Source organism: Ambystoma mexicanum, chromosome 7p, assembly GCF_040938575.1.
Source record: "Ambystoma mexicanum isolate Mex_15411 chromosome 7p, UKY_AmexF1_1, whole genome shotgun sequence".
NCBI classification, from domain to species: domain Eukaryota; kingdom Metazoa; phylum Chordata; class Amphibia; order Caudata; family Ambystomatidae; genus Ambystoma; species Ambystoma mexicanum.
The window spans coordinates 9786010-9804681 of NC_090939.1; the positions used below are offsets into that span (position 1 = coordinate 9786010).

The 18672-nt window shown below is 49.2% G+C and overlaps 1 protein-coding gene across 4 annotated transcripts in view; it reads right to left on the reverse strand.

Annotated features, from left to right (window-relative positions):
* The window catches only part of WDR4 (WD repeat domain 4), a 210759-nt gene extending 195188 nt beyond the window's left edge, over nucleotides 1-15571 (reverse strand). For 3 of the 4 annotated variants that reach the window (XR_011283383.1, XM_069635657.1, XM_069635655.1), the window contains exon 1: nucleotides 15444-15562. Coding sequence is in view for 3 of the 4 variants with exons in the window: in XM_069635657.1 (XP_069491758.1) it covers nucleotides 15444-15538 (95 nt within the window). In the remaining variant the exon portion in view is untranslated. Of the gene's footprint in view, nucleotides 1-15443 lie in introns of all 4 variants that reach the window. The other variant, XM_069635656.1, reaches the window with a different exon arrangement.
* Between the last annotated feature and the right edge of the window lie 3101 nt (nucleotides 15572-18672).

The following is an 18672-nucleotide window of genomic DNA, read 5'->3' on the forward strand; positions in this document are numbered from 1 at the left end:
GGAACATTGATGTGTTGACAGAAATTCATGTCATTTAGTGCCAGGAGAAGGGCGGTGGCTTTGGTATCTTGGTTGTCATTAAAACCGAGATTCAAGTCACCAATGATGATACATTTCGTTTTGGGTTTAAGGAAGGGCGCCAGTATTAGTGGGATGTCTGTTTCTGGGTGGCTGTTTGTGCTAGGGGATCTATAGATGACCACTATGTTAATTGTGGTGTTTTCATTCAAGGTGAGTTTGGCGAGCAGTAGTTCGTACCCTGCGATAATTTCAATGGAACTTGATCTAAGTTTGATGCTATTTTTAGTAATGGTTGCAACACCGCCTCCTGGAGTGGTGGTCCTATCAGATCTGAGAATGGTGTAATCTGGTGGGATGGCCAATGCTAAAAGAGGACCTGAGGCTTGGTGTAGCCAGGTTTCTGTGATTACTAACAGGTCTAGGTCGAGTTCGATGATGAGGTCATGAATTTCAATGGCGTGGGCTCCAAGGGAGCGGGCGTTGATGAGCGCATTTTTTAGACTAATGGGGGGGTTGGGATCCTTAGTGAGAGAATTTTTAGTTGGTGGGCAACACGGTGGAGTAGTTTTAGTTACTGTAGGCTGAGTGTGTTTATTATTTGTTGTGTGGGCCGAAGGATTGGGTGATCTGGGTGGCTGGGACCTGGTAATGGTGTTGTGGTGTGGTAACCTTGTGCGTGCTCTTAAACGGGATGTTCTCTTATATCCTAGGATAGGGTATGTTTTACCATTGATTAAAGGGTTGGGGAGTACATGTGGATCATTGATGATGGCTGGGGTGGGATGGTGTTCCTTACTGGTTATGTAGGGGTCCTTGGGACTGGGAGTGAGAATGGAGGAGGATGGGAAAGGAGGTATGGTGGGGAGGAAGGGGGTAGGACAGGGGATGGGATGGTGTCTTGGGCAAGCTAGTTTGGTGAGCCCATTACTGAGGGCGAGGAAGTGGTTGCCAGTGCATGGGGTGTCCGCTGGGACAAGGCAGAAGGGGAACATGATGCACAATATCCAGTTTATCATAGCTAGGGATGTGGGGTGGTGTAAGATGAGGCTAGGCTCACTTTGACTACATCAATAAGGCTAGATACCGTAGTCAATAGTAAAGTGCTAGTGGGCTGGTAGCAATAATCCTAGGAGGGGTGCAGTTTAGGCTAGATGACATTATCATACATGCAGAAGCATTAGGCTAACAACAATAATCCTAAGTGGGACACGAGCTAGGCTAAATACCATTGATGCACGTGGGACAGCGTTAGGCTAAGAACTGGGCTGTAATCTACAGTATTAGAATACAGTGTAAACACAGGATCAGAATACCAATTGGGCAAGAGCGGCACTGGCTGTAAGTACAATGCTGCAGTGATCTGATCAGGGCAATCAGTGATATAGTCTCTGGTGGTGCACAGGCAGTGCAATGGGGCGCAATAAAGGATTAGCTCTAATAGGAAGTACGGTGCTGGCCGGGTGTCAGCAGATTATACAGATGAAGCGTAAACAATAGTCATTGATCTGCAAGCACAAGTGGCATGGTTAGCAACCAGATGGGGCTCTCACCTTTTGCAGACTAGTAGTAACTGTCAATGTCTCCTCTCTGCTGTTGGAAGAGGGGATAGGGGAAGGAGATCTGAAGGTGTTTTTTCCTCAGCCTTGCAGCGCCGTGCGGATGTGATGAGAGCCATCAGAGTAAGCACTGCACTCTTAAACCCACCGCACTGGCCACTTTTGTGGCATCTAGCTGCCTAGAGACAGGGTTTTCGTTCTTGGTTCAGGAATACTACCCTGTGGCGCTGCGGTGGCCTCCTCAGCACGCAAAGGCCCATTGCGCATTTCATGAAAGTGAAGGGCGAGGGACTCGTGCGAGCCCCAGAGGAGTAGACTGGTTTTGTTGTATTCTTTGGTGCCTTTTTCTGCCCCCTTATTTTTCTAGATTGGTAGAGAAGGGAAGTGTTGTGTAAATCGGTCAGGAAAAACGCACGAGCGGCGCACCTCAAGAATATTACAAAATCGAACCAAACCCTGTTAAACCACGGAGGCCTGGGCTACGTAATGCACGTGGTTACAGGGCGAGTAGCGAAACCTGCCCTACCCACACTGAGCCATTGGGTTCTCCTCAGGGATCATTTCCCCAAGTATATCGGAGCACTGTTTGGTTGGTCTCTGTCCTGTGTGTTGTGCGTATTGTGTTAGTCTGCAGCTACCCGTAGTCCTAAGGGGTTTGTGTTGCCTATTGCGAGTGCCAGGTGAAGGGAGCTCAGTGCACCTAACTTTATGACATTTAATTATTTCTTTTTCAAATGTGAATGATCTTGGGGGGGGGCGGGAGGGGGCTGTTGAGCAACCCAAAAATGGCTGCCTAGCATTAGAGCTCTGTGTGGATCCGACACACATTCGGCTACATCAGCGGTCTGCCTTGCTGCCATCACCCAATATTGCCTCAGAATACATCCGACACCTCAATGGATGTTTGGCCCCAATTCTGAGTGAGTTCGGACGACCAGCTACGACTGACGGCTGCTTGCTGCCTGGCCATGTGAAGGCTCGCTGTTCCACTGCCCATCCAACCTCGGGCTATTTCTCCTCCAGAGAAATAGCTGGCAGCGCACTGGGGGCCTATCTGTCTGGGCCCCACACCGCATCCTAGGGTGCTGCTGTGACTGTCACTGAGGCCGCAGCGGCGTAACCAGAATGCTGCACTGCAGCCTGGGGGGTGCGACTGCGCCTGGGGCTGGCATTGACTGTCTCACTATCGGCACTCCCCACTGGGGCTGCGGACCGGCCATGCTGCACCTGAGGCTTGGGGAGCGCTCCGGGCCCGACACGGAGTGGGAGCCTGGGCGGAGGACCGCCCCCACAGGCCGCATGCCCCGTGTCCCCGACAGGCCACCATTAAGCAACTCTCCCCCCGGGAGCATTCACGTTCTTTCCTACGGGCTGGCGGAGCTGCGAAGACGTTCCCCGCGAGCTGGGACTAGCGTGCTCGTAGAGCAGGTGAGGAGCTGGGGGGGGGGTTGTCCATTCTTGTGTGCTTCTGCTGCCTGTGCTGCCGGCCCCTCACTGGACCTCCATTCTCCACAGCACTTTCCATCTTGGCCCCAAGGCCGCACCTACCTGTGCCTCAACTGTGGGCAGGCTATATGGAGACCTCGCCTGCCTCTCCGGCAATACGTGGCCCCCTTTGACTGGGCTAGGCCACAAGTGGGGCTTCTCTGTCTGGACTCTGTGCCCCTATAAACACTCATGTTTAGATGATCTGGCACAGTCCTGGTGCTCCCTCTACTTTTGTGCTCACCTGCCAGAGAGCCCCCAACGGTCAAGTGCTACTGGATACGAACATACTTCACCTTTGCCATTACCACATATCATTGCTCTTATGTGGTTGTGATATATCACATCGCTACCCCTATACACTCAACGTTGGATGGCTGAGACAGCTGCCTGCCCCACTGTAGCTCCATTGTAGCGCCTATCAACACATCGATCTCGGACCCCATCGATGCCCCCCCTGGTGCCCTCATTTTGTGCCCCATCACCCCTTACTGCACTCGCTGGGCACCACCACGCTGAACTGTACCTCTGCTCTCCACATCACCCCAGGCATCACCCACTTGGGCACCACTGCGCCTCTAACTGCACCGGAAACGTCTAACCGATCCCGGGGGGCCAACAAGGTGGGGGCTATGGATAGGTTCACGAAGGCAGCACAAAAGTCTGAGCCGAGAAATGCATCATCCATCCAGGAGGAATCCGAATCTGAATCACACCCTAGCGCACCAACCCCTGATCTTACCACAATGATGGAATCCATGGCCAAGAACATGGTTTCCTTCCACGAGAAGCTAGACGATATCAATGCTAATGTCGCTTCACTTAAATCCCGGGTTGACCAAGCTGGGACGAGGATCACCGAGGCAGAAAACAGAATTGGCGTGAACGAGGATGGGCTGCACACCCTTCAGGACACAGTTGCCCCCCTGGCCCGAGACATGAAGATCGTGAAGGCGAAGTGCGATGATTTAGAGTCGCGCTCGCGCAGGAACAACCTTAGTATCATTGGGGTCCCAGAGAATGCCCTTAAGGGGCGCATGGAGGTGATAGTCGAGAACCTACTTCAAGAGCTGCTGGGGAACCCTGCCTTGTCCCCATACTTCACGGTCTGTCGAGCGAGCCCACTGGGCCTCATCACTGCGCCCTAAACCAGGAGACTTCCCCAGGTCTATCATCGCTAGAATCCTCAATTATAGGGACAGAGACCTTATCCTGTCACGCGAGAACGGTGACCTGCGCCTCGACTCACACTATCAGGATCTTCCCCGACTTCTCTGTTGGAGTGCAACAGGAGAGGCGCCAGTTCCTCGGCGTCAAAAAAGCTGCTAAGAGCGCGTAACGTCCCCTATGCAATACTGTTCCCGGCACGACTCAAGTTTACTTATAAGGAAAAACTGTGCTTTTTCACTGTCCGAGGAAGCTGTGAAGTTAGTCGCAGATACCGCTTCACAATCCAGAAGAGGACTCTATGGATAACGACTGAGCACTAGCTGGCTTAATTTCATGTTGCCCTTGTTTGGTCATTTATGTTTGCTTCCTAATGAGATGATGGCAATAACGGCCTCATTGATCTAACTTTGCATATACACCTGATTCATGTAGCAGTTATGCCGAGTCGGTTGCCTCTTTTCGGTCACTACCTTCTCTTCATCCTATTTTGCTTAATTTGGCACAGGCTTGTACTTGCTTCTGGGTTCTAACCAATTGTTATCATGCTGCCGGGAACCGACTGCTCATGTTGCTTAATCCTTTGATGAAGCCCTTTTTTGCTGCGCTCACTGGTGATAAGTAATATGCGATTGTTATGTGTACCGCTGACGCACGTACCGCTTTTGGTACTTGATGCTTCCTGCTTCGTTTAAGTGTCAACTACACGGCAACAGCACGCCCCACTGCGGTTGCAATGGTTACTTTTGAAGGGTTATTGGTGGATTTGGGGCCCCGTTGGGCCGGTAGTGTGGTGGATCCATGGTGGGATTTACCCGCCAACTCCTGTTCTGAGGGAAGATTTGGTACAATGGGGAGGGACGAGGGTGGGGACACTGCTTGGCCGGAATGGGTGGTGTGGGGAGGGGGGAGGAGTTGGTTGGGGGAGTTATATTGGAAATGGCGGAGGCAGACCAGCATATCACGTTATATCGGGGTGTCCCCAGAGCGTCAAAACTAACAGCAAACACATGCTACGACAACAGAGCTGGGATGTGCCCTGGACAACTGAAATGCCCACTACTATAATGTCCAGGGATTGAGTAACCACACCAAGGCCCACAAAGTCATAGCTTATGCTCAGACATGGTAGTCAGATACTATTGCTACTAGAAACGCACGCTAAGGGTCGCCTGGCAATGAGTATGGCACCATCATGGGGACCTAACAGATACTGCACTTCCTATTCCACCCGGGCCAGAGGCGTCTTGACACTGATTCATAAATCCATACTACACAAGAGCTATATTGACCCCGATGGCAGATATGTCGTATTACACTGCACAATTGTAAACAGAGAATACCTTCTTGTAAACACATATGGTCCCAATGTAGGCACCCCTGACTTTGTGGGCACAGGGGCATCTATACTGCTGGGCTACGTGGGAATCCAGATCTGGGGAGGGGATATGAACTTGATATTAAGACACTAGACTGGACAGGACTGGGACTGCTACCAGGTCACTGTCTGGCGCAGCGCGCAGGCAACATGCACATAGCGCAACACTCACATTCAAGATGGCTGGGGGATATTACAGCGCTTACCCTTAAGAAGCAAGTCAACTCACTAGCATCCTCCTCAGCATACACCTGCAAACTGATCTGAGCTTGCAGACCATTCCTCTCCGAAACCAGCTGCATCACCCTAGCCAACGCACTCATACTATCTAGACTGGACTATTGCAACGCACTTTATGGGGGCTCTAATAAGTACATCATGGACAAATTGCAAATATTCCTGAACAACGCCCTAAGAGCTGCTCTTAAAATTCCCAACAGAAATCATGTCTCTGCCTCCAGAAGAAACGCTCACTGGCTCAATATAAAAGACAGGGTCCTACTCAAAACAGTATCCCTCACCTCCAAATGCCTAAACAACATAGCGCCACCCTACCTTACAGAGAGAATAATCAGAAAAACATCAAACCGGCCCATGAGATCAGCTAACGCCTTTACCCTAGAGGTTCCTAGATACAAACTGAACACAGCGGGTGGCTCCAGCTTCCCAGTTACCGCTGCCAAAACCTGGAACAAACCCCCGCTAGAGCTCAGAACTGACCAACCCTACCCCTCATTTTGGCGCAAAGTTCTAGATGTCTAACTTGAGCTGCTGCTGAATTTCCCCTCACCCAGGCAGCTCTCCTTCCTTGACCTCTACACAACTGTATTCATCCCACTGCATCACCCTCATGCACTACCAGCTGGTACTCTGCAAATCTGTCTCTGTAAATAGCCTCACTCACTGTAACATTGTATAGATATCCTTGCCTGTATATATATATATATATATATATATATATATATATATATATATAACCACCTTGTAACCAAGCTATAAGTATCCTTGTAATGCTTGCGCCCAACTACCTTCGGGTCTCGGCTGCGCCATATTAAATAAACATCCACAACTATGTGAATATACCCATTATTCCTCTGTCCTTGATAGCTCCTCCAGAATCAATCTGTTCCTAGTGTCAAGCGAAGTGATGGGAAGGGTGGGGGGAGCGCAGATACTGACCCGTACCCTCTCTGACCATGCACCAATCACCCCATCGGTGGAATTAGGAACACCCGCCCCGACATTTAACATATGGCGATTCAAATATGCTGCCCTCAGGGACATTGTGTTCAAGGCTGAACTATTAGCGGACATCCAGTCCTATTTTGAGCACAACACCCCTCAGGCCACTACCATTGGTGTTCGTTGGGATGCCTTCAAAGCCTATATCAGAGGAATGTCCATATCTAAGGAGGCGGGAGTACTGAAGAGAATAAGGGCACAACTCAGTCGCTCCGAGTCCAGACAGCAAGAGTTGGAGCGGGACTGCTCGACAGCAGCCGACCCTGCCACTCTCGCTCTAATTAGTGAGACACTTCAGTCGTTCAACGCACACGCCACCAGGGAAGTCCAATACTTTAGCCACCCACAGGTATGGAGAGGGTGTTAGACCCGGTAAAACATTGGCAACTCTAACAAGGGGGGCTAGGGGGGCCGAGGGTCAGGCCCAAATTGCTTGTGTCGAGGAGTTACACGATGGTCGGACCAGCAGATATTGGACATCTTCATCGATTTCTACACGAACCTCTATTCCCAACCCCCCGAACATAGTGAACGGCATATGAGGGATCTCCTCGATCAGATACCCACGACATGCATCTCCTCCTCAACCAGGGACCAACTGGACTCCCCGATCCTACTGGACGAGATATTCGTTGCCATCTCAGATCTCCCTAAAGGTAAAGCACCTGGTCCCGACGGGCTCACAGCCGAATTCTATCAGGCACACACAGTTATACTGGCCCCCAAACTACTGGAGGTATGGGATGAATCACTATGCGTGTCTGCCCTCCCCCCCACTTTGTGTGAAGCCGTTATAACGGTGCTACTTAAACCCGGGAAACCCAGTGATGAATGTGGTTCATACAGGCCCCTTTCGCTTATGAACCTAGACACCAAGATCTTCGTCAAAGTAATAGAGAACCATTTCCTCCAGATTATGATACACATGGTCCATGAGGATCAAGCAGGCTTTGTACCAGAGAGATCCACTTCCCACAACATCAGGCTGCTCAACGTTATGGCGCGAATCGATCGAATGCGGTTGCGGTCACACTTGACGCTCAAAAAGCGTTCGATATGGTATCATGGAAGTATATGTGGTTAGTGATGGAGACAATGGGCATTGGCCCCAATATGATCAAATACATTAAACTACTATACACCTCTCCAGTAGCCAGGGTCCGAGTCAACTCCCTGACGTCCACTCTGATCCCGCTCTTCAGAGACACCCGACAGGGCTGCCCATTCTCCCCGATCCTCTTCACACTGGCAATAGAGCCAATGACGGACCACATCAGAGCGTGCCACTCCCACAGGGGAATACGACTGAAAGACACCCCCGAGATTATATCTCTCTACGCAGATGATGTATTATTGTACATCAGGGACCCTGCCACTCATCTTGATCCAATATTACGAGACATCACTCGTATAAGTACCCTCTCAGGATTTACAATCAATTACTCCAAATCTGAGGTCTTTCCGCTTACTAGCGCCACCCAACAACCAGCCACTGAATACCTACTCCGATGTGTGGGTTCTCCAGGTTGGAGCCTACACACGACATGGCCCTGGCGGGGCACTGGGGCACCCTGGGCTACCAGGCACTAACAGAATTCTATCCCAATGGGCGGTTCATAAACCCACAGACGTGGAGGCCGGGCCATTCTGGGTCGGTGCTAGAATTCCTGCAATATTACAGGCTCTGTGCTGCCTTCCGCGCCGCATGGCCCGATTTCCCCCAACGAGCCCTCTGACGCTCCAGGGATTGCATACATTGGTAATTCGGGGGGCGTCCGTGGCATTGTTTCCTCATTATACAAGAGGTTACTGACTAGCACCCCGACTCGACCTTCCAGGGCACGCAGTGAGTGGGCAGATTAACTGGGCCTTGAGGTCTCTGACCACTTATGGGAAAAAATTTGCTTCCACACCAATAGTGTCTCCCTCAATTTCTGCTACCGTGCCATGCAACATAAATTGCTGAACAGGCTGTACTACACCCCTCTCAGAACCTCTTAAGTTTGCCCGTACCGTCTCGCACTCCTGCCCCTGCTGTAAGGCAGAGAATGCTGACATCTGCATATGTTCTGGACATGCCAAAAACTAGAGAATTCTGGGAGAGAATCCTAGGGACATTATCCGAGATCATGGAGACTGTAATTGACCCTGACCCGCTGGGTGTCCCGTTAGGGGTGGGGAAAGCAGATTATGCTAAGCGTATGGCCACATTTCTAAATATAAGCTGCATAGTGTCCAAGAAATGCATACTTCAAAGCTGGAAGAGTCCCTCTCCCCCTACATTTCAGAAGTGGTTATATGTGCTTACCTGGTCTCAAAATTGCAAAGAAGAGTACCTTAATATGCTTCCTACTCACTCACACCCCAAGAACATATGGGCTGCATTCAACAGCTACCTTAACAGCCAAGAGGAGAGCACATCCGAGAGGGCTCTTCCCTGGTCTCACAATGAAGTGCTTAAATGTTGCGGTGCATCACGATTTATTGCTCCCCCCACCTGCTATAATGTTGGTCTTGCAGTTACTGTATTACTTCATGTGCACATTGAATGGAATGTTTGCTCTGAGGTATGCGTTTGCTGTATGCCTCTGCCTACAAAAATAAAAATGTGAATGATCTTGCTCCCAGGTAACCAACTGATGTTATTTAATAACAGAGGGAATGGAAAGAGGACATTTAAGTATGTATTTTGTTCATGCACTTACCGAGAACGCCTCAAGGGCCCAGTGGTGGGATATTACTCGGGTACACCAAGGATCCGTTTTACATATTCTGTTTTATAAAGAAGGCTGGTCAAATGAAATAAGGCTGTGACTGCTTATTTAAACCGGTGCACACATTACGGTTAGCCCCAAGGCTGACCGTGCCATTAGTAGAGAGCCAACCCTCCCACAGGGCTGCCTGCCCATACTTAGGTCGGACATTGCACCCTCATGAGGTCCTATCGATCATCCCCCTGAGGTTTCATTTTGAACATGTTTGCGGTAAGGTGTCGTGCTCAGGACTACTACAGGTTGCTGCCCACCTCTTCTTTCAGAAACATAGGGCGAAACACCGTACACATGGACTAGTGGCACTAGTGCTTCATGTCTGGGCTGTATCTTTGTAACTGATATGATGCTTTATTGTAAAATATTGAAGTATGAAGTTAAATTTACAACACTTCATGACCACGCAATGCTGAACGCTACGTTTCCTAATGTCTCGGGCAACAGACTAGTATGGTCAGATGCAAACTTAAAAAGGGCCAATGAATACATTGCACATATAGCGTGTGTGTCCCCCGAAAGAAGCACTTAAGCACTGTAAAGGGGATTTGGCTGAATTCTTTGCATTAAGCATAGGCTTTATAATGGCAGGCAAAATGATAATACAAGGAAGGGACAATTCTTCTGACTATAACATCCACATGGAAAAGGGTTAGCTACGTAAGAAAGCTAAGGCCATTAAGAAAAGTATGATTTTGAACAACCAAGGGGAAAAAAATAAACTGAGATTGGGACTTCAAAAAAAGGAAACGTGTGCGATTGTGGAAGACTGGACAGTATATGTAAAGAGATTATATTGGGGAAATATGAATTTTCCTTTTACACACACACCACACACCACACACCACACACCACACACCACACACCACACACCACACACCACACACACACACACGGTTTGAATATTGAAAGTACTGGCATATTGCATAACCTGGCAAGACTAAACCATCCAGGGCCCCTGGACAGGATGGTTTGGCCAACGTTGTATTGAAGTCCAATCCCCAGTTGTGGGCTAGTATATGGTACGAAATGTACACTAAAATATGCACTTGGTACTCTTCCCCATAGCTGGCTCAATTCAATACTGGTTCTGATACATAAAAGTGGTTCTCATACAGATCCCAATAAATATAGGTTACTAGCTATGCTACATGCAAGCAGCAAAATGTTTGCAGCAATACTATTAAAATTGCTGAACAAGTTGACTAGCGATAAACAGCTGCTTAAACCCCACCAGCTAGGATTTAGGAAGGGCTATTGCTCGATTAAGGCTACCTGGACATTGCGTCTGTTAGCAGCCAATGTCTGAAATGGGACTGATGCAGACCTGTAAGGTTTTGCCGATTACACAACACCATTTGATTGCGTTGATCGGCAAATCCTTTGGTCAAAGTGGAAAGGTCTAGCAACACCCCTGTATGGTACAAAAACAATTCCTGAAAATCACGTGGGCTGGCTAGAACAATTGGAAGGGTCATTTCTCAGGCCGCTTTTGGGCCTCCCGGCATCAGTTTCAGTGGCTGCTACGAGAATGGAACCGTCAAGTCAACCTGTAGTAAATTATTCTGAAAAATAGAGACAGCAGCACAATACATTCACTAAACATATTCTTGATGTTTAAAACGGATGTCCAATACAGCATCTCTCGAACTGGCTGAGTCAGTACAAGGTCATTGGGAGAATATTGGATTACCCCTGGCAGCTGCCATTGGTTATTTGCATAAATTAAAGTACAAAACAGATGAACGGGAGAGTAAGAACTATTGAGAACTTGAGAAAGTGTGACGCTACAAAGAGTATATAAATCAGAGTTTGATACCTTAAGCCTTACAGTTTCTTGATTAAGTCCTGTACTAGTGCATTAAGGCGCTTTATCATACACCTGCGCCTAAATATTCTGCTGTATTAGTGCTTGGCAAACATTCCTCATGGGAAGAAAAAAAGAAAAAATAATGATTATATTGCTTGTGTCCAAAGTCTATAGAATCTACTAGGCATATATTTGCATGTAAAAAGGCAACCAACCCCTACTCTAAAGGATACGATCGCCTCGGCACACAGGCAGGTAGCATTACAACAGAACAGTTTTGGTACACGATTGTAGCCACCGACACTCCCTTGTGATTACTGCCGCCTCAATGCATATTTGGGAGACTATTCAATGCACTTTATTCCACTGCCCGGCAACTGCTAATCATATAGGACCAACTACGTCAAAGAAGCAGTGGGTCGACTTACACGACTGAGATTCCATCATGGATGTCATCCACAAATAGAAAAATTCAAGAGCGTCGGGACCCGATGGAATAACCAACATTGACTTAAAGAACCATCCTGAGCAATGGGCGACTTATCAGCTCAGTTTCCCAAAGATGCATGCTGTCAAAGAAACTGCCATCATCCTGGACTTCATCAATAGTCATCTAGATTGTCAAAATGGGCTGTAAAAACGATCCGAGAAACTTTTGCCCAATAGCATTGTTAGATGTTATAGAGAAGTATTCGGCTCGCTACTGTTGACTCGATTTCAAGCATGGGCGAACTCAGCACCTTGCACCGACCCTCTTCAGACCGGCTTCAAGAAAAACATTGAAACCTCTGCAAACATTAAGCTATTGAGCATCCTTAACAGCAAGACCTTGGAAGATGGCCCCAGGGTTTTCTTCGCGTTCATTGACCAGGCTCAAGCATTTGAACAGGTCAATGGAGACCAACTCTGGCGCAAACTGGCATCATGGAACTGCCCTTCGGCCATCCTGGACCCGATAAAGGATTACACACAAATGCCAAAATCAGAGTACGCCTGGGGCCGGCTATCTGAGGAAATACCAACAGGAGGAGTCAAGCAAGGATGCCCCCTTGCGCCGGCACTCTTCCTAGCCTACTTCAGATATGTTCAGGGTACTGAGGACGGTGTAAGAGCATTCCCTCCAAAAAACGTCCAGACTTTTGTATGCGGGCGATATGATCCTACTGGACAACACGGCTATAGGTCTTCAGAGACAACTGACCAACATCCAAATACATAAATACCAATAACTTAGAGATCAATAAAGGAAAGACAAAAGTGATGCCGCTACAGAAGTCCAGCTGGAAAAGGGAAAAACAAATGGTACCTCGAAGACTCCCAGATAGAAAAAGTGAATTAATTTAAATACCTAGGAGTAACGCTTGATGGCTCAAGAACCGAAATCTCAATGCAGCGTGTTCGTCATGAGAAAAATCATTGCAAGCAAAAGCAGTTGATAAAAAGTACAGGCGCTTTTCAATTATACCTGTCATCAATTTTTACAGAGTAAAGGTTGTGCCATCCATAACCTATGGAGCGGAGGACATGCCAAACATACCAAAAAAGACATAGCTGACATCGGATAGTTACTTTTGGCGAACTGTTCTAAACCTGCCTAAATCAACCCCGATGTCTCTGATCGGACGGGAACTAAGCCAAATGTCACTGCAGGCAGTCATCGAACACAACAGTATGATGCTATACAGAAAAATCCTACTGCCAAATCGCCCTTCAATTTTCAGCCCGATCTATATGGAACTAACAGGAGGGCACTGCAAAATGCTTTAATTGTGGAAACAAGGTCTGAAGAAAAAAATTGGCAGAGATCCATAGTTCTGAGGAAGAATTGATCCAAAACCCCCAAAAGTGAAAAGGAAAATGGCGGGACTGGACCAACACCTTAGATGTAGCATTAAGTATAAAATAACCTCCCACTTGCCTCTGCAGCTCAGAAAATTAAACGAGACTCAGGAGTTCATGAAAAAATATCCAAACAGAGCTCTAAGAACACCTTTATAAGAGCCTGCTTGAACCTTCCCGAAACGAACTAAATGTTGGCAATTAGAGGCTTATATGACTCAAACAATCGCAGATTTTGTGTTGATCCGGAACAGATAGAAACCACAAGACATCTTCTGTTGACTTGTCCTGGCACCCAATACATCAGAGGCCCATATTTGAGTGATCTTCCTGTTGCTTTGTTTACTTTTGAGGAAGACTTTTGGTGGTCACGACTGATAAGCAGAGGCAAGACCTCATGGATAACAGTAATGGCAAAGATTCTGAAACATACTGACAAACGAGGAAGAAAGGCCGCAATCTCAACACGAACGAGGCTTCCAACATCTGAACTGTGAGGTAGAGTATGGCAGAATATAAACATAAGTACAAATTGAATGCTTTGCTTCTCTTTGAAGTAATCTTCTTTCTACTAAGGTGAATTTTGTAAAAATCGCAATAGCGATCGAAAATAAGTTTTTTTTTAAAAAAGGATTGTGTCTTTCATGAACAGGCTACACACAAGTACATAATAGCTAAATATGGACAAAGTGATGGAGTTTGTATGGCAACTTTTATCAATTTTAATAATTTAAGTGAATAGGTATTTTAAGATGAAATGTCTGCTATCAAATTGCAGTAAATTAATAGATTGAGGATTTTGGGTATTGATGTCATCAAGTGTATTTTTAGTATTGTATGAATTGTTTTGATTCTCTTTCTTCTGCATTGTTGATTTTAAATGTAGAGTATATTCATTATTTTGTACTGTATGCAAAATGCTTAATTTATTAGCCAAAAGCATTAAAATAAAAAAAATTAGGGCACGGCTCCATTATAATCTATGCGCCATACTTCAGGATGAGTAAGGCAACATCGCCAAACAGCATTTTGAAATAGGCTCCCATGAGCCAGATACATCCTGAGATATGAGAAAGGGGAAGGGAACATAGCAGAGATGTAGTCCCGTATCTGCTTTGCATGAAAGGAAAGAATGCTGGGAACATAAGAATAACCGTAGTCTCATACGTTTCAGATCTAGGTCTGCGACAGTGATTCAAGCCTACAAAATATATGATCACATAATCTACACTGGCTTTGCTGAGCACTTCATGTGAAATAATACCCCAATAGTAAAATGTCTGCAAACCACAAGTCCAGCTCATCTGGGCAACGTCAGTCTTTGGGCATAAGAATTGTCTGTCATTCTAGAGTGACAGCAGCTTCTAGTTTCCAGTCACTTATCCTACACACTGCTCGTTAATCACCATCTCACGCGCATCCAGGAACAATGCTGTCACTCGATCTAGCGCACCCTCGGGAAGATCACTGTTCAGTGTACTTGGTGGGGGTGGGAGTGTCCCGGCCCACTTAAAGCCCTACTGCCGCGTCCCTGATTGGTGACGTGATTCTCCATTCCAGACTCCCAACCCTAAGTGACTGGCCCTGTAGCCCCCATCACTCAGGATTGAAGATCAGCTGGTGCAATTCCCCCTGTGCCCTGCCACTGAGAGCTCGCCCTTCTCGCCTGCCTCCTAGATGTACAGGCTGCGAAAGCAATGCATTCAGGGAAATGACAAGTTATCCTCTGTTCAAGCCTCACAGCCCAAGCGTTAGACCCAAAAACCGAGGCCATCAAATGGAGCATATATTGTGCATGGTTATAAAAACGTACCAGGCCAAGTGTGCATTCGCTTACTTACATCATTAGAACAAATGTGTTTGGTATAAACCTGTGGTCACCGTGTTGGATGTACACAGCAGAGCCTGGAGCCAACATTGCTGCTATTTGCACCCTGCTTTTCTCGTATGTGACACTCATAGAATGAAGGGGACTGAGAGAGGGATTCGCGCTGGAGCGGCGCATCGGCAACACGTGGAGGGGAAGTCCCCCCCCCCCCCCCGGAGCCTGAGAGATGCATTCCTGCACGGGCTCATCACTGCCTGGGCTGGGTGCGCCCCCTCGCCCCGCCTGGGGCCCAGCTGCCCCACCCCCGTCCCCGGGGCTCACCTGCCCCACCCCCGTCCCCGGGGCTCACCTCTCCCCGCCCGCCACTGCGCCGAGGCCGGAGGCCAGCAGCCTAGAGCCGGCGGTGACAGCGGCGCGCCCTCCGCACAGTGACAGCTTCGCCATGCTTGCGCCTGCAGCAGCGGCCGCGCGGGCATATGACGTCACCGCGACAGGCGCGCGGCGCCGACGTCACCGCCTGGCCAGAGACCAGACCCGGCGGCCATGTTCTAGTCAGGCACAAAGACAAGCCCGAAGGCCCCGAGGTACCTCAGAGGAGAGTCTGAGGAGAAGGGGCAGGAGGTGGGGGGGCCCATAGTAGGGGAGGTGGGGGGAGCCCATAGGGGGGGGGGAGCCCATAGTAGGGTGACCGAACTTTATGATATACAGTGTTATTCACATTTGGCCCGCCCCATTTTGGCTTTTAACACCCAACTTAATTGCAATGCAAATGGTTTGTCCTTGGGAGGTGATGGTCAAGTTTTTTAACTGCAAACATGACCATCATGGCCCCAGGAACAAAGCATTAGCATTTGAATTAAGCCAGCTCGACCTGCAGACTCAAAAGGAGCCGGGGCTGCAGAGCCGCCGGAGAAAGAAAGCAGCAGGCGGCAGCGCTGTGGTGTAGACGGCCACTTCAGTTTGCAGACTAGTGGCTGTGCTGGAGGCAGGTTGCCCCGACTTGCTGTCTCCCGAGAGTCACACTCCAGGGAACAAAAGCAAGTCTGGACAACCTGCCGCGTCCCGCACAACCACTCCGCAAACTGCAGGACAGAGTCCCCAATTACGGGACAATCCCACAAAATACAGAACAGTTCACCACCCTACCCTATACTCGACACCCGCGCCGCCTTTGATCTCACCTTTGAAACGGAATGAGTCTAGCTTGTTTTTTCCTGCCTCCAACAGACCCATGTTATGTACCGAATGCACTTGCTGTCCCCTCATATACCAGATGTCATAGAGTTGTGTTTTTGGACAGGGTCATTAGAACAATCCGATCCTTTGTGATCATAAATGGCTATTCCACAAGAGGCAGGGAAGGGAGACAAAAGCAATGCAGATCATAACAGCCCTCAACCATTTGTGTTGTCAAGGCGGGCAAGAACACCCGATTTCTTTTTGGCCGGGTGAATACTATGGACATGTAGGGGCATACCTGCGGAGGCCCGTCACCGGGGTGGGCCACACCACGTGTCGGGATCACCCTACTCCGGAACTAATGCTGCATGCATGCAGCGCACAGGCTGCAGGGATCATCCTGCAGGATGCGGATCACCGGATGGCTCACATAGGCTGGAGGCACCCTGCACGTGGCCGCCTCAGCTCAGGGGGCACCCAGGCCCAGCTGCCAGACCAGGCCATTGTCACATGGCAAAAAAGCACACAATAAGGACGCAGACACGGGGTGCCGCTTCCTGGGGCTCTGCTGCACTGCCGTCTCGTGCCAGCAGAGCCCCTTTTATTTACGAGTGTCATGCACTCATTCTTAAAAGGGCAACAGGCCCACACAAAGGCACACACTTAAAAGGGCCACAAACAACACTCCTCCTTTATTATAACAAAAGAAAAACCACAACACACAGAAAACAGCGACCCTCTATTGGGGTCCAGAAGTATGGTGCATTCAAGTCCGCACACCACTACTATGCTACAAAATCACTGCAAACGGTGGTGCATTCCAGTCCAAGCACCCACTGATGAACTGTTCAAACACTGCAAACAACGGGTGCATTTCAGTCTGCACACCACAGGGGCCGACGGCGGGCACGGTGGATCAGAAAATGCCTGGATAAAACTAGCCTCTTGAGCTGCTGCAGGACAAGAAGAACACATTTTCTTCATCTTCTTCCTCAGCATAGTCATACAGTCCCCTCATTTGCTCTTCAGGCACCTGGACCGCTGCCACTCTCGAGAGGCTTCCCTCCCTGCACCCTCCTTTGACACACTTGCTGCCGATGGCCCCACCATGCAGGCCGGCGTTGGGGCTGGGGCTGGGCCCACCCGTGTGAAGTGAACCACCTTTCCGCACCACCAACAGATGTGTCCTTTGACCGGGCACTCCTGCGCGTGCAAGAGATCCCACCCACACTGATGGCATATGGTGGCACCTGGATCTCTCTGTGGCCAATCCCCTCTCCTCGTTGGCCTACCTCCTTGCCACTTGCTGATGGCCAACACCTCCTCCATCTTGACCCGTTGCATGGGGGCTTCCAGCTTGAGCTGTTGCCTGGAGAGGTCCATGGCCGAGGCACGTACCTCCGCCAACTCTTGGGCACAACCGAGTTCTAGTATTCGGTCAAGGGTTAGCGCTAGGTCCCTGAGGACTTGTTTCTGCAGCTTAGATGGGCTACAGCCATAGATGATCTGTGCCCTGATCTCGTTCTCCTCAAAATTACCCAGAGCGCACAACAGCGCAATGCCACGCAGCTTTCCATGAAACGCATCGAGGCTCTCTCCTTCCTCTTGCCTCGCACACCTCCTACTGAACCGTTCATTGTCCCTGTTGACCATGGGCCTGAAGTACTCGTTCAGTGCTGCAATGGCTGCACCATATGACTGGGCTTTGGGCTGCAAGGTCTTAAACAGCCTCTGAACAGCCGGGCCGGCTGAGTACAGGAGGGTTGGGCGTTTCGGCCTGTCCTTGGTTTCCACTGCCTCAAAATAAAGTTCCAGGTTTTCCACCCATGCAGTCCATCGGTGTCCTAGACTGGCAGGTGCACTCACCATATCGAAGGGATACAGGGGTGCCAGCTGACCACCTTATCGACACACCACTTAATTTTCCTCATCCCCCATGATGGTTACTGGGCAATTCGGGACACACTAAGGCACACAAACACTCCTTTTAGAGCCGCTACCCTTCTGGGTCCCTTTTGGTGAGAAGCGAGAAGCTACTGTGAGGGGCGATGGGCACCCAGGGCTGTTTCTATTTTGTTGGGCCTTCCTGGCTGATGGGATCCCCAGGCCAGGATCTGGCAGTGCTGTCAGCACAGTGGCGCTGTTTGCTCCATGGGCAAGGCAACAGAGGCAAACCGTCTCACTCCCAGGGCGCACAAGCACTAATTTGGAGCCGCAACCCTTGTTATCCTGTCCGTGACTTCAGGCAAGAGAAAAGAAAAATGTCTTTGTTTCTTTTTCCTTTTGTTGCATGTGCAGCACGGACCCCTCTGGGCAAACAGCTGAGGAGCAATGGTGTCTTGTTTCAGCCCCCTTTCCACCTTCCAGGCCTCACGTGCTGCCTGCACGCACAACATATA